Here is a 13908-nt window from a genome sequence, read left to right as displayed (position 1 = left end):
TATTTAGCTGAGAATGATTATGTTAAAGAGGAAAGAAAGGTGTTTACTTACAATTATCTGTGTTCCTTATAAAAAGAAGCACAGGCATCTTATCCTCAAAATAAAATTGATTTTATTTATTATTTATTTGCAAGCAGAGAAAAATTGAAGAAAGATAGACAGAGAGAAGGGGCATGCCAGGGCCTCCAGCTTCTGCCAGCGTACTCCAGATACATACACCACTCTGTTGTATCTGGCTTTATGTGGTACTATGGAATTAAACTTGGCTTGTTAGGCTTTGCAGGCAAGCGTCTTAACCACTGAGCCATCTCTTTAGCCCTCAAGGTAAAATTTAAATGGCAGCTTCAATTTCAATTCTTAATATGTTTCATAATTATGGCGTTTTAGCATATTAACCCCTTCAGGTAATGTTAGAAACAAAATTCTATTACACAGCTAAGTCTGGATAAACAATGCCAATATCTTTTTATGAATAAATGTGTTGTGCAATTTAAAAAAATTTTTCAATATATTATGATAAATACAGGCTTTAAATTCAGCATAAGTATATATGTTATAGCTGGTAATCAAGAATTACTCCCTATTGACGATATTCTGAAAATAGCAATCTAAGCTATAAATTTATCCAATTGCATCATTTATATTTTAAAATTAAATTTGCATTTTTAAATTATCATTTTGAAGGAGTTGGGGAGTGAATAGGCTTTTATCTTGGTTATCTGGAAACATTACTAAGTTATAGTGTTGAACATTAGTCCAGTGGTTTGTATTTTTTATGCTGTTTACCTATGAATTTCAGCTACCTCTGTGCAGTAGCCTACTATCTTAAAAGTTGCCAATAGTGGGACACTACTTAAATAATATGCAGGGCCCTCAAGCTATGTGAACTTTGCCTCACAGCTTCTTCCAGTCATTTTGCCCCGAAGTTTATTCTGATCCCTTTCTAATCAACCTTAATTAGTTTTATCTAAAGAATCAATTATGCCTGGTGTTTTTTCATCTCTATGAAATAGTACATATATTTACATTGATATATAAATACTTCATAATTCTGTGTTTGGAAAATTCAAATGTCATTATACAGGCAGTATTTTGATGATAGAAAAGATAATATGATGTGTATTTTATAAAGAAGGTAATTGAAACACCAGAAAAATGTAGAAACTTGGTCAGTCACATATCACTGCTGAGGTGCCATTGTAGGATTGACTCTAAACTTTGAGTGCTTTTCCCCGGTCTTTCACTATGTCTTTTTATTTTCATTACATTTTAAAATTGTGTGAAATAGAAATATTAATGAAATAATGGTTCTATCATTTATTCAAGAATTTTGGTGGATTTATGTCTACCTTGAACATCTTGTAACTACAAATAATATAACATGGTTGAAATACAAAAGGTAGTTGCCATTTGACTCTTTAACTTGTTTATTTTGAGAATTTACTAAACATACTTTCTTGGGATTTAAAAAGAATCAAACTTAGCTGGGAGTAATACATAAGTGAAATTTTGATAAGTCACATTCTTCTCATACTTAATCACCATAAAACTTTATCTTTCCCTATTAGAAGACAATCTAAGAGTGTAAATCTAGCTTTCAAGGTTTTAAAAAAAAAATGGTTTGTGTGTGAGCTGCCTTTTTTCCCTGTTACACTAAAAACTGATTCGTTGTGCTTCTTGCACTAAAATTTTTATATGAGGTATATGGAAGCAAATGAGTGTCAAAACATTGTCAAAAAATCAATGGCACTGAAATCTAATATCAACAAATACATGTAATAGTAAGTACAATTACAGAATTTTTGAGAGTTAGAGAACCTACAGTCACCATTGTCCCTGGATTCATTGTAGCCTTCATAGCACCATGACTTATTGTCACCTACAACCAGTGTTCACCAGCAACTATATACATCCACTTTGGTTAGTCATAATGATAGCATGTTTTCAAAGAGAATAGCATTTGTTGGTTATTCAAACTTGGCTAGTGTTCAGGAGAAAAATATGATTTGCAGATTGAATTCTCATCTTCCTTTCTCAAATGAAATTTTCAGTGTGTTTATTACTTGACATATGACATATTAGAGAATCATGTGGTAAGATAAAACCCTCATGTTAGTATTTGGTATGAGCATTTTTAATATGCTAAAACATTTTTGATATAATGCCAAGAAATAATAACTTTAAGAAATGTTCAATTTAAAAGTTTGGAATAACCCTTTTGCAATTAAATCTTCCAATTTGGTCAGAAAGAAACTTCATACTATAATATGGTAAAGCTGTGTTCCATTTTTAAAATTAGCATGCTTTGGGGGCCATGTAACTAATGAATGCAATAGTCCTCCACCAAAATGCAAAATAACCTGGAAAACTTATTAAAACATAGGTTTTACTACACTTTGGGAGCGTCTCCACTCCTCTGAACACACACACCACTGCCAGTGCCTCCACCTTCCCAGTTGTCAACTTAAGATTGGGGCCAGTGACTCTGCTGAAAGTGATTTTAAAGTGCTAATTCCTCAAGAGACGCTGATTTACTGCTTATTTTTACAAAACAAAATTCACCTAGCATTTGAATAGTGTAAGAATTCTTTTAAGAATTGGACACATTGAGGGCTAGAGAGAAGACTCAGTGGATTAAGTACTTACTGAAGTATGAAGGCCAGACTTCAGATCTCTAGTAAGATGGGCATAACAGCAGGCCTATAATCCCGGTGCCCTCGAGGTAGAGATAGGGCTCCCCTGGCAGGCTTGCCAAATCCCCAAGCTCTGGGTTCAAGTGAAAGACCCTGTCTCAGTACAATAATATGCAAAATGAATGAGGAAGACAATGACACCAACCTCTGACATCAGTATTCACGGGCATTTTACATGTGCACCCACACGCATGAAAAAAATATGGGCACATCCAGTTTTTAATGTTGACATAATTATCTAATATTTAAAATTGAAAGAGCAGTGCTAGCCACCCATAGAATCTCTGTGATCAGTTTCTTTATGTGAGCCCCTGTTGCTGGCAGTCTGCCTGTCTAAAGTACCTGTGAATTTCTTTATGAGACACTCGGGATTTATTCTCCCTCATGTCTCACATAAAGTATCCTTGAAAATTGGAACAAACAGAATTTTTTCTGTAAGCATGGAAAGGATAATTTTTTTTAAATTTTGATCTTAATCATGTTTTTGATCAAGGGTATGCATTTACAGTATGCTAAAACCCAGAGCATCCAATGGCCATGCCAGTGACCACAGGCACCAATAGTCATTCCCTGTAGACTGACATTTTATCACTCTTGTCACAGAATGTAACAGTAAAATGGGTACAAAAACAATCATCCTCTCCATTGTCACTGTTGGCAATATATGAAAACATTTTCATGAATAAAAGACTCTTAGGCTTTTCTCATATGCAGATTTAATTGTGTACACAGCCCTTACAAAGAAAATGGAGCCAGATGTGGCTCAGCATTTATAGTTACACAGATGGCTCCAAGCATAGAGGAATACAGTAAACTCAAAAGGAATTCCTCATGAAACTCCAGTGGAATGTAATCCTAAATTTAGAGGGAAGATAGCAGTGGACTAAATTCAGATTGACTTATGCTGATTTACACTAGTATTTTGTGGGTTTGGAAAAACCAGGCTGCTAAATTGTTCTTAATTTAAACACATACAGCTTCTGATGTTTCTGCCAGATTAGCTGTTGGTGATCTTTTTGCTGGTACTTATGCTGTTGGAACACTACTGTTTCTAATTTTTGGCATCTGATATAATACATAGTCGTGCCTATTTCATCATGCTAATTTTTTTTCGGGTGGTATATGTTTCTAATAATACATGACATGCATGCACATATATATGTATTCACATTTATGCAGATGTATGCTTGCTGTATGTAATTTGGTGAGACACAGCAATGATATGTGTTATTTTTAAGTGAACTTACAAAGGAACACTGTTTACATTGAAGAATTTTTTTTATTTGGAGTTCATTTCAGCTTAGGCACTAATTCTTTGATAAAATTAGCTGAAGATACTGACATATCAGATGCTTGCATTCTTTGAAGCTCCATATATGAAGTGAAAACAGGGATAGGTGATACAAATGTCATATTTAGAGGAGCTTCTAGAATTCCACTGATTTTCAAAGATATGTGATTTTAAATGCCACAAAAATATTCAAACTGTGAAATGAATACACTGTTTTACTCTTTGGAAAATTATGCCTCCTAGAAAAGTATCCCTTTTGGAATAAATTCTCAAGACTAGCTGGAAGCAACATTAAGGGCAATTTTCAATAGTACATTTATTTTCCATTTACTTAATCATCATTATAAAACCAGATTTGGTAAATTTTTGTCATTTACTGGGTTTAAAATAAGTAGAAGGGTCAAAGCTGCTGGTGATTATTCAGTCATATCAAGCTTCACAGATAATGGTTTTCTGCTGAAATGCAGATCATGAGCAGTTTTTCCAAAACCTGGATATCACCTGGGGAGCTTTATGGAAACATGAATTCCTGGCCCTAAGCCCTTTGTTTTTAACTCCCCCTGACTGCCCCATCCAGGACACACTGGAGGAATGATCTACCTCCATGCCTTGTAGTTATTTCTTATCTTGTTCTTAGTTAAAACTGCTTAGGATTGAGCATGTAGCTCAGTTGGTAGAGCACTTGCCTAGGATATATGAAGCTCTCCATTTGATCCTCAGCATTGCATAAACCACGTGTGGTGGCATGTACCTATAATCTCAACACTCAGAAGGTAGAGGCAAGAGGATCAGAAGTTTAAGATTATCCTTAGCTGCATGCTATTTTAAGACCAGTCTAGGATACAAGGGCTCTTGCCTCAAAAAAAATAATAATAATTTCTGAAGGAATAGTAATTCTGTCTTCATAATTCTTTTAACATATAGGACACTGATGTTACAAGTAAAGTTGTTCTTAGCCTATTTTTCCTTGTTGTTGTTTTGGTTTTTGAAGGTAGGGTCTTACTCTAGCCCATGCTGACCTAGAATTCAAACTTAGGGCCATCTTCCTACATTTTCCTCCCCAAGTGCTGAGATTAAAGGCATGTACCACCATGCCCAGCTGTTTTGTGTTTTGTTTTGTTAGGTTTTTCAAGGTTTCACTCTAGATCAGGCTTAACTAGAATTCGCTATGTAGTCTCAGGGTGACCTCGAACTCACAGAGATCCTCCTACCTTGACATCTCAAGTGTTGGGAGTAAAAGCATGCGCCACCACGCCCAGCTTGTGTATTTTTTTTTTTTATAAAACTGCATTACTTCTTAATACCAGAGCTACTGCCTTGTGGTTTGACGTACTGTCATTTTGTGGCCAGCATTTTATAAATATGTACTATCACAGACTCAGGCATTTCACAGAATTCAACATCAGGTGGAAAGAGGCATTTTCTCAGTATTCACAGGGCCTGTAAAGAGAAGAGAATGGCTCTGCCTGGCATCAGTTGCTGAGGTTTGGAAATGTGGATTCCTCTGGAGTATGTACAGTATCTGAATTCCTTTACTAGTCCCACAAATGCTGCACACTGCCAACTTTTCTGACTTTAGAGCTCTAAATTAAGGCCAGTTCCTTTGCTCATCCCACAAACTCTTTCATGTTCCCTAACCGCAGCCTGAGAAAGGCGCCTCGGTTTCAACAGCAGCAGACCAGCATATGTTTACTTAATTCCTAAGACATGATGACAGTGGTCTCTGTGCCACTAAAAGCTTTCTCTTTATTTCGGTTGAAGCTGATATCCCAGCTCTCCTTGCCTGTCACGTGTGTTTTGCAGTGCCTTCGGGGCTGCGCATGAAGAACAGTGGAAGTTAAAGGAGCAGCAGTTGAAAGTGCAGATTGCTCAGCTGGAGACTGCCTTAAAGTCTGACCTAACAGACAGAACTGAAGTCCTTGACAAATTAAGGATGGAAAGAGGTACTGTATAAAGTAAACTGACATACTCAGACATCCCATGTTTATTCACAGAGTATTTGTGTGCCTACTGGTCACCAGTCACCCTGTATTAGTAGCCATCAGAAGTAACTGTTCAACATTGCCCTTAGTCAGCCCATAATACATATGCCAAAGGAATTGTTTATTTCTCACGCTTACTTTTATTCACGTTGTCTTTAATTTGTTTAGTTTTCCTAAACTCTGAGCCTTTTGTTATTCAATGGTTAACAAATATTTATTGAACACTGGTGAGTGCTACCACTAAATTCTGGGTATGCAGCAGAATAAAACAAAGACCCTAACTTCATGAAACATAAATTTAATGGGGAGAAATCAACAATAGCTAAATAAATATGTAATATGGCAGGTGGTGGCAACTGCAGTGGAGAAAAAAATAGCATTGAAAGTGACAGGCTGGCAGAAGTAGTTCCTTGCTGGCTTTGATAACTGAACAGGAAAAATCTCGGATAGTGAAATGTCTAGTTCTGTTCTGTGAACCAGCTTTGTTAAAATGTCCCTACTAAAACAGTATGTCACAGATCTTAGCCTTCCTGCCTCATAGAAGTCAAATACACATCCAGACATACACACAGTACGTATAGATGCCCAGTGAGGGAAATAGTTTGATTCAAGTATTTTATTTGTTTGCTCATCCACTAGATAAAGTACAGAATGTAGCAATACAGTCACTGCTCTGGAATATTTGCAGTTCAGTTATACTAGAATGCCTAAACAGGGATGCCCAGCCTTTTGGCTTCTCTGGGACACATTGGATGAAGATTTTTCTTGGACACACATGTCCAGGCATGGTGACTCTTGCCTGTAATCCCAGCACTCTGGAACCAAAGGCATGAGGATTGCAAATTCCAGTCCAGCCTAGGCCACATAAAACCCTATCTCAAAAAAAAAAAAAAGTTTAATGTAAACACAATAAGAAAATATATAAAAATATATAGTGTTTGAGGCAAACCCAACAAGACCATCTTTTTTTTAAGAGAGAGAAAGAGAAAATTGGTTCACCAAGGCCTCTAGCCGCTGTAATCGAACTCCAGGCACTTGCGCCACCTGTGCACATGTGCAACCTTGCATGCTTGCCTCACCTTGTACGCCTGGCTTACATGGGACCTGGTGAGTTAAATATGGATCCTTAGGCTTTGCAGGCAAGCACTTTAGTCACTAAGCCATGTCTCCAGCCAAGAAAATTACATTTTTAGTATTCTTACCATAATACCTATAATAATAATACTTATTTTACATATTATTATACATAATAATACCTATTTTATTAACTAAAAGGAACATTATCTTCCACATTTTATTCTCCGTAAAATTGGAATGCATCTATAAGTGATAACATTTTGAAATTGTGGTGAGACATATTTTTCACATTTCAACAAGCCTAAGAAAGTAACACATAGTCAATATAGTTTTATTTCAATGAAATACAGTCAATATTTATCTGTCAAGTGAATGAACTAATTGATAGACTGTTTATGAATTTTTCTTGGAAATTGTGAGTAGAATTAAATAGAGACATGTTTTCTGGCCTGGTGGGTTCCTGATTTTAATGTACAGTATGAGGTACTTAATACTCCTTTGCCTTGGTAATTGCTCAATAAATTCTTGTTCACTGGAGGAAATAAAAGTGTGCTAAATTCCAACGTTCTCTCCCAAAAACAGATAAATTGCTCCTTCTTAAAAGAAAAGAGAAAAAAATATTTTTAATTTCTATTCTATACCTTCTTAAATATCAAGAATTCCAAAATGATTATCTTTTAGACATCTGAATTGGTCTCAAGAAAGAAACTCTTCTTAGTGGGTTGGAATCTTAATTTCTCTTTTAACTTCTTTGTTTGCTGATTAATTCTTAGAGTTCTTATTACTTTTTAAGTATTATAATTTCTAAAGTATTTTAATACAAGCAGCCCATCTTCATTTTTTAACTGGTTATCTCAGAGGTTTTTTTGGGGGGGGTTGTTTTGTTTTGTTTGTTTGTTTTTGGGGTTTTGGGGTTTGGTGTTTTTTTTTTGTTTTTTTTTGTTTTTGTTTTTTTTTTGAGCTAGGGTCTTATTCTGGCCCAGGAAGATTTTTTTTAATAATGAAAGTAATTAATATAAATTGTTTTTTTTTTAAGTATACAAATCTCTGAGCTTCACAGCAACCCTCAAGTTAATTATTCTATGAGAATTCTACGTATTTTTTGGTGGTGTTAGTATATTTATAGGTATAGTTGTATAATACATTTTGTGAAATCATTCCTTGACTATAAGCTTAAATTCATATTATCACCATTTATAATGCCTATTAGTTTTTCAGCATGTGGCTATACCATATCTTATTTAATAATCATTTGATGAATTTTTGAGCAATTTACTTTTAAAGCTCATAAGCAACATCTTTCTACACAATATTGTACCCACTTGTCCAATTATTTTCTAAAGAAAAACTTGTAAGACTATTATTTTCCAGTTATTTTCTTTGAATATTTAAACTTTGAAAGCTTAAGGATTTAGGTCTTATAAAAATGTAAAAATAAATTATAAGAAAAAAATACTACAAAGCCTTTAATCATTTTTCTAGGGGAATAAAAAGTTGAAATTATCTATTTAAAGAAATCATTTTATACTGAGAAAGTTCCTTCTTGTGGTACAAATTTTAAAATTGTCTCATTTTGCTTTGAAGTCTCTCCTCACACATTTACCTTTTCATGTACTAAGTGTTCTTTGCCAGAAGATGTTTCCCTGGCTTCTTGTAGTCATTCATCTAACTGGCAAATTATTTTTAGAGAATACTCACCTCTTTATTCAAGGTACAAATTAGTTTCAGATTGTGTGAATATGCGGGGGAAGGATATGTAAATGTAGGTTGCATTTGGTTAATGCTTAAATTAACTGCATGTGTTTAAGGGCTTGCTTTTGAAAGTTCCTTTCTATCTTTAGCTGAAATGCATAATTCAGCATAATGCATATGGTTATATTGATCACAGCTGAAGATATTAGCACAAAGGAGCTCTGAAAATTGTTTAGTAGAATTGTTCTCTGCACTTTTATTAATGGTGTGCTGGAAGAACACAAGTTTTAAAAAGTGAAATGTTATCTCATTTGAATAAAATGCTGTTTAGCTTAACCTGCTTTTGTCAGATCATGAGGTAAGGGGGTTATTTTTCATCTTGTACTCAGTGCTCTCATTTTCATATTACAATCCAGCAAGTCTACTTCCTCTTTAAACTAGCATTTTTGTACTTTTAAAAGACCCAAGAGTTAAAGAGAAAAAGAAAAATATAATGTATTATTCTACATAAATTCAATAGAAGGGTCACTGGTACTCACTGATGTTCCTCCCACAAATAATGCTGTATTTAAAAAGTATGAGTGAATGGGGACATTGTTGAAACAAAAATAAGTAAAAGTTGGAAACATTTAAAGAATTATATTTGGGGCTGGAGAGATGGCTTGGCGGTTAAGCACTTGCCTGTGAAGCCTAAGGACCCCGGTTCGAGGCTCGGTTCCCCAGGTCCCACGTTAGCCAGATGCACAAGCGGGCGCACGCGTCTGGAGTTCGTTTGCAGAGGCTGGAAGCCCTGGCATGCCCATTCTCTCTCTCTCCTTCTATCTGTCTTTCTCTCTGTGTCTGTCGCTCTCAAATAAATAAATAATAAATGAACAACAAAAAAATAATAAAAAAATAAAAAAAAGAATTATATTTGTACCTATTAATATATCTTTCATAGGAAGCCTACTCTGAAAGTAATTAAAAGAATAAAACTAGGTTAGAAAAAAATAACCAAAATACATGGTATATTTGGGTTATAATTTAGTTTTTGGTCTTAAAATCTCTAATTTTGTTGGCCACAAAGTAAACTTTGTTGTTCCAAGTTCCTTTATTGTTATTACAGTTTGTTTTTGTTGACCAGTCATTCTGCCCAGTTGTTGTTTTAGCCTGATAAATACAAGAACTCCCACTTTTTTTTTTTTTTTTTTTTTCGTTTCTTGAGGTAGGTTCTTGCTGGAGCCCAGGCTGACCTGGAATTCACTATGTAGTCTTAGTCTGTCCTCGAACTCACAGTGATCCTCAGCCTCCCAAATACTGGTATTAAAGGCGTATGCCACCATGCACAGCTCCTGAGTCCCACATTCTTATTCTATTCCCTAACCACAAAAAAAAAAAAAAAAGATTGTCTCCTAAGAATTCATATTTATGGGTGGGGGAAATGAGTAAAGTGCTGGCTTCCAAGCATCACACACTGATCTCCTTCCCCAGCTCTCATGTAAGTCAGACTCAGACTCATTAGTGATTGTTTATAAACCCAGTGCTCCTACAGCAAAATGGGAAGCAGAGATGGGAGAATCCCATGAGCTTACAGGCCAGCCAGCTTGGTATTTGCAGTGTTGAACAATAAGAGACCCTTCCTCAAATAAAGTGAAGCTGAGGACTAACACGCAGAGAGTTGTCCTCTGGGCTCTACACATGGGCCATGGCACACAAGCACCTGTGGTCACACACATATACAAAAATAGAATTTGAAAAAGAATTCATACTTATTATTAATACTAACTTTCAGTTTAGAGACAAGCATTTGACCTTTACCTTCAAAGTTTCTTTTTTACTTGCATGTTTGGTAGATATAAGTAACTTAGGCCATTGGATAACCTTTCATCAAAGATGAAGTGTTTATAGTTGATATTAAAACATATATGCATCTTTGTGTATGCTCTGATTGCCAGGAGGTATGTGACACCATAAACAACCACATTTAGTCCATTTCCTTTAGACTTTAGTATTCTTACTAATGTAGTATTTAAAGCTTGGGAACACAAAGCCTTGCAAAAGGCAAAAACATATTTTTGTATAAAATTCAGTCAGAATGTAAATGCATTCATGGAAAGAATGCTTGGCAAATGTGTTGATTTTATTTAAGCAAAGGAAACAAAAATGTAAAATTTTAAATCAGGGCTTACAGTGAACATAAATTGTTAAGAGCAGAAAGAAATTGATGGAGACACTTTGGATGTCATAGTCCACAAAGAGTCAACAAGCAGGAAAACTGATTGCCATAGGGAAGCCAACTGGGGAGAACACTTAAATACACAACTCAAGAATGCACTAGATTAGTGTGCTAGAATTAGGCTATTTTTTAAGTTAAATTTAATGTAAAGTGTAAAAAAAGAAAAATAGTGTCTATAAATTTGCTGTCTTTTTGAGCTCTCCTTTTTCACCCCTGCTTGTAGGTCATGATGAATGAATGCCATTTAACCCAGATAACGAGGGCTGAAAGCCAGTAGCCTGCTACCAAGAACCCAAAGAGTAAAGACTATGTAATTACTGATACTGCCTTTTAATAGCTGAGAATCTGTTTCTTCTGTAGGAACAGATTTGTTAGAAGTATAGTTGATTAGACTATAGATTTGGAGTTATAGAATAAATTACCTCATTTGAATTCAAACACTATATTCTGAGGACAAGTCAATTAGAACACTAAAACAAATTTTTTTTGCATGCCTTTCAGGACCATTTATAAGTAAGTAAAAATCATAGACTTAGAAACATATATTCTTAGGCATTTTAAGTAGAACATTTCTTTGAAGCCCCAGAGACCACAATTTCCTTATATTAGTACTATGAATTTAAGTCTTTAGTTCTTGATACACAAGTGAATCATATGGTAGACACATGAAGTGTGCATTTGTTCCTCATCCCTCCTCAGCAGCTGCCATAGTGGAGGCGCTGGCTCCATTTCCTCCCTGACAGAACTAAAGCAATTTAAGATGTGTTCTTAGCCCTAATTCTCACCTTCCTTTCTAATTGTGTTGACTTTGTTTTTAAGACCAGAATGAGAAGCTCATTCAGGAGAATAGAGAACTGCAGTTACAGTACCTGGAACAAAAGCACCAACTTGATGAGCTTAAAAACCGCATGAAATTTTTCAACCAGGTGAACTTTCTTTTCCTCGCTAAAAATCTTTATGTGTTTCAGGCATGGAAAAACACTATTCAAAGCAAGAGAATACAAAGATATCACTTAATTTATGTTGTGCAAGGATATTCTGGAGCTGGAATGCCTTGTGTACTTGGTTGTTTAAGTTCATGGCCTTGAGCATCATATGTTCCATTAGGGTTGTATGTAGAGTGGGGGGTGTCTGTACTGTCCATTAGTCTCTTTGTGAGCTTTCACTTGCTGTGTTGCAGGAGAGTGACCTCAATGCTGAGGAACTGAGTGAAGCTCTCCTGTTTATAAAGGTAACTTCAAATTTTAATCATGAATTTCATGTCTACATATAACTGAGCATAATGTTAACCGTCATCTGTCACCCTTGTAGTTGAAGAGAATTATTTGTGCATCTTCTAAATTAGTACATCTTGGTACATACATTTAAATAGATACATGTACATATGTCATGGATCAATTCAGTACTCAGTCTCAGGAAGGGGTTTAAGTGACTTTTAGTCACAGCATATGCATATTTCATAAGAACATCAACATTACATTAAGATAGACCTCAGCACTCTTACTTAAAGCATTTTAACTTCAACAAACACTTTCCTTTTGACTGACAGAATATAAAACTAAGTAGTAGGGCTGAAGAGGTGGCTTACCAATTAAGGAACTTGTATGCAAAGCCTAAGGACCCAGGTTCAAAACTCCAGATCCCATGTAAGCCAGACACACAATGTGGCACATGTGTCTGGAGTTTATTTGCAGTGGCTGGAGGCCCTGGCACACCCATTTTTTTCCCTCTCTCTCTTTCTCTCTCTCTCTCTCTCTCTCTCAATTCCCCTCTCTGTCTCTAACCAATAAATTAAAAATGTAAAAAAAAAAAAAAGCTGTGCCAGGCATGGTGGCATGCACACCTTTAATCCCAGCACTCAAGAGGCAGAGGTAGGAGGATCACCGTGAATTCAAGGCTACCTTGAGACTACATAGTGAATTCCACATCAGCCTGAGATAGAGTAAGATCCTACCTTGAAAAAAAAAACAAAAAAAACTAGGTAGTAGTATTCTGCCGTAAGAGACATTGGTTTGTACCCTCTTGTCTTTAGTAAAATGTTGAATTATCAGTGGAATGTGTTTTCTAGTTCTGAAACACTGTGTTATCTATAAGAAGTAAGAATTCACATGGTCATATTGTAGAAATTCCTTTTTTTTTTTTTTTGTTTTGTTTTTTTGTTTTCTAAGGTAGGGTCTCACTCTAGCTCAGGCTGACCTGGTATTTACTATGTATTCTCAGGGTGGCCTAGAACGCTCAGTGATCCTCCTACCTCTGCCTCCCGAGTGCTGGGATTAAAGGAGTACACCACCATGCCCTGCTAGAAATTCTTGTTTCATTAATGAAATATGTTTTTACTTTAGGCTCAAAAAGAACAAAAGAATGGAGACCTTTTATTTTTAGAGAAAGTAGACAGTAAAACTAATAAAGATCTAGACCATGCCATGAAAGAGCTGCAAGCAACTCATGCAGAAACAGTACAAGAACTTGAAAAGACAAGAAACATGCTACTTATGCAACACAGAATTAACAAAGATTACCAGGTAATATCAGACACTAGACTGAAAAGGTATATTTTCTATTATGGTTTTCTTCCCAAAGGGGTAGCTTATATTATCATCTGTTGTAGTGTAGTGTATTCTCTTACCACCTATTAGGAATTCTTACATCCCTGGAATTTATTCATGAAACTAGAGAGTTAGAATAGTTTAAAAATGAATAATTTAACTCTGTCTTAAGAAACTGAGTCATGAAATAAACTCACCTCCATAGTGTCATCATGGTTTGGCAAGGAGGCATAGTTACCTTGCAGTCTTGCCACAAGCGTCTTCCGTTAGCCATGAACTAAATGAAAACTTATCTCAAAAAAGGAATTTGGAATTGTGTTTATTTACAGTTTGTGAGCATCACCAAGCATAATTTTCTAAACTATAAGTCACCTGAGATAAGGACACCATGGTTTACAACTCCTGGTATTCC

At 35.5% G+C, this 13908-nt stretch overlaps 1 protein-coding gene across 7 annotated transcripts in view; it reads left to right on the top strand.

Moving 5' to 3' along the window:
• Positions 1-13908, top strand: part of Rpgrip1l (RPGRIP1 like) — a 126957-nt gene that overhangs the window by 29903 nt on the left and 83146 nt on the right. For all 7 annotated transcript variants that reach the window (XM_045152937.1, XM_045152960.1, XM_045152967.1 and 4 more), the window contains 4 exons: positions 5788-5927; positions 11770-11876; positions 12131-12181; positions 13293-13472. In XM_045152937.1, the coding sequence (XP_045008872.1) occupies positions 5788-5927; positions 11770-11876; positions 12131-12181; positions 13293-13472 (478 nt within the window). The remainder of the gene's footprint in view (positions 1-5787; positions 5928-11769; positions 11877-12130; positions 12182-13292; positions 13473-13908) is intronic.

The sequence above is a fragment of the Jaculus jaculus genome, chromosome 1 (genome assembly GCF_020740685.1).
Source record: "Jaculus jaculus isolate mJacJac1 chromosome 1, mJacJac1.mat.Y.cur, whole genome shotgun sequence".
Taxonomy (NCBI): Eukaryota; Metazoa; Chordata; class Mammalia; order Rodentia; family Dipodidae; genus Jaculus; species Jaculus jaculus.
Note: the sequence above shows the minus strand (reverse complement) of the source record. Positions and strands in the feature narration are given on the sequence as shown.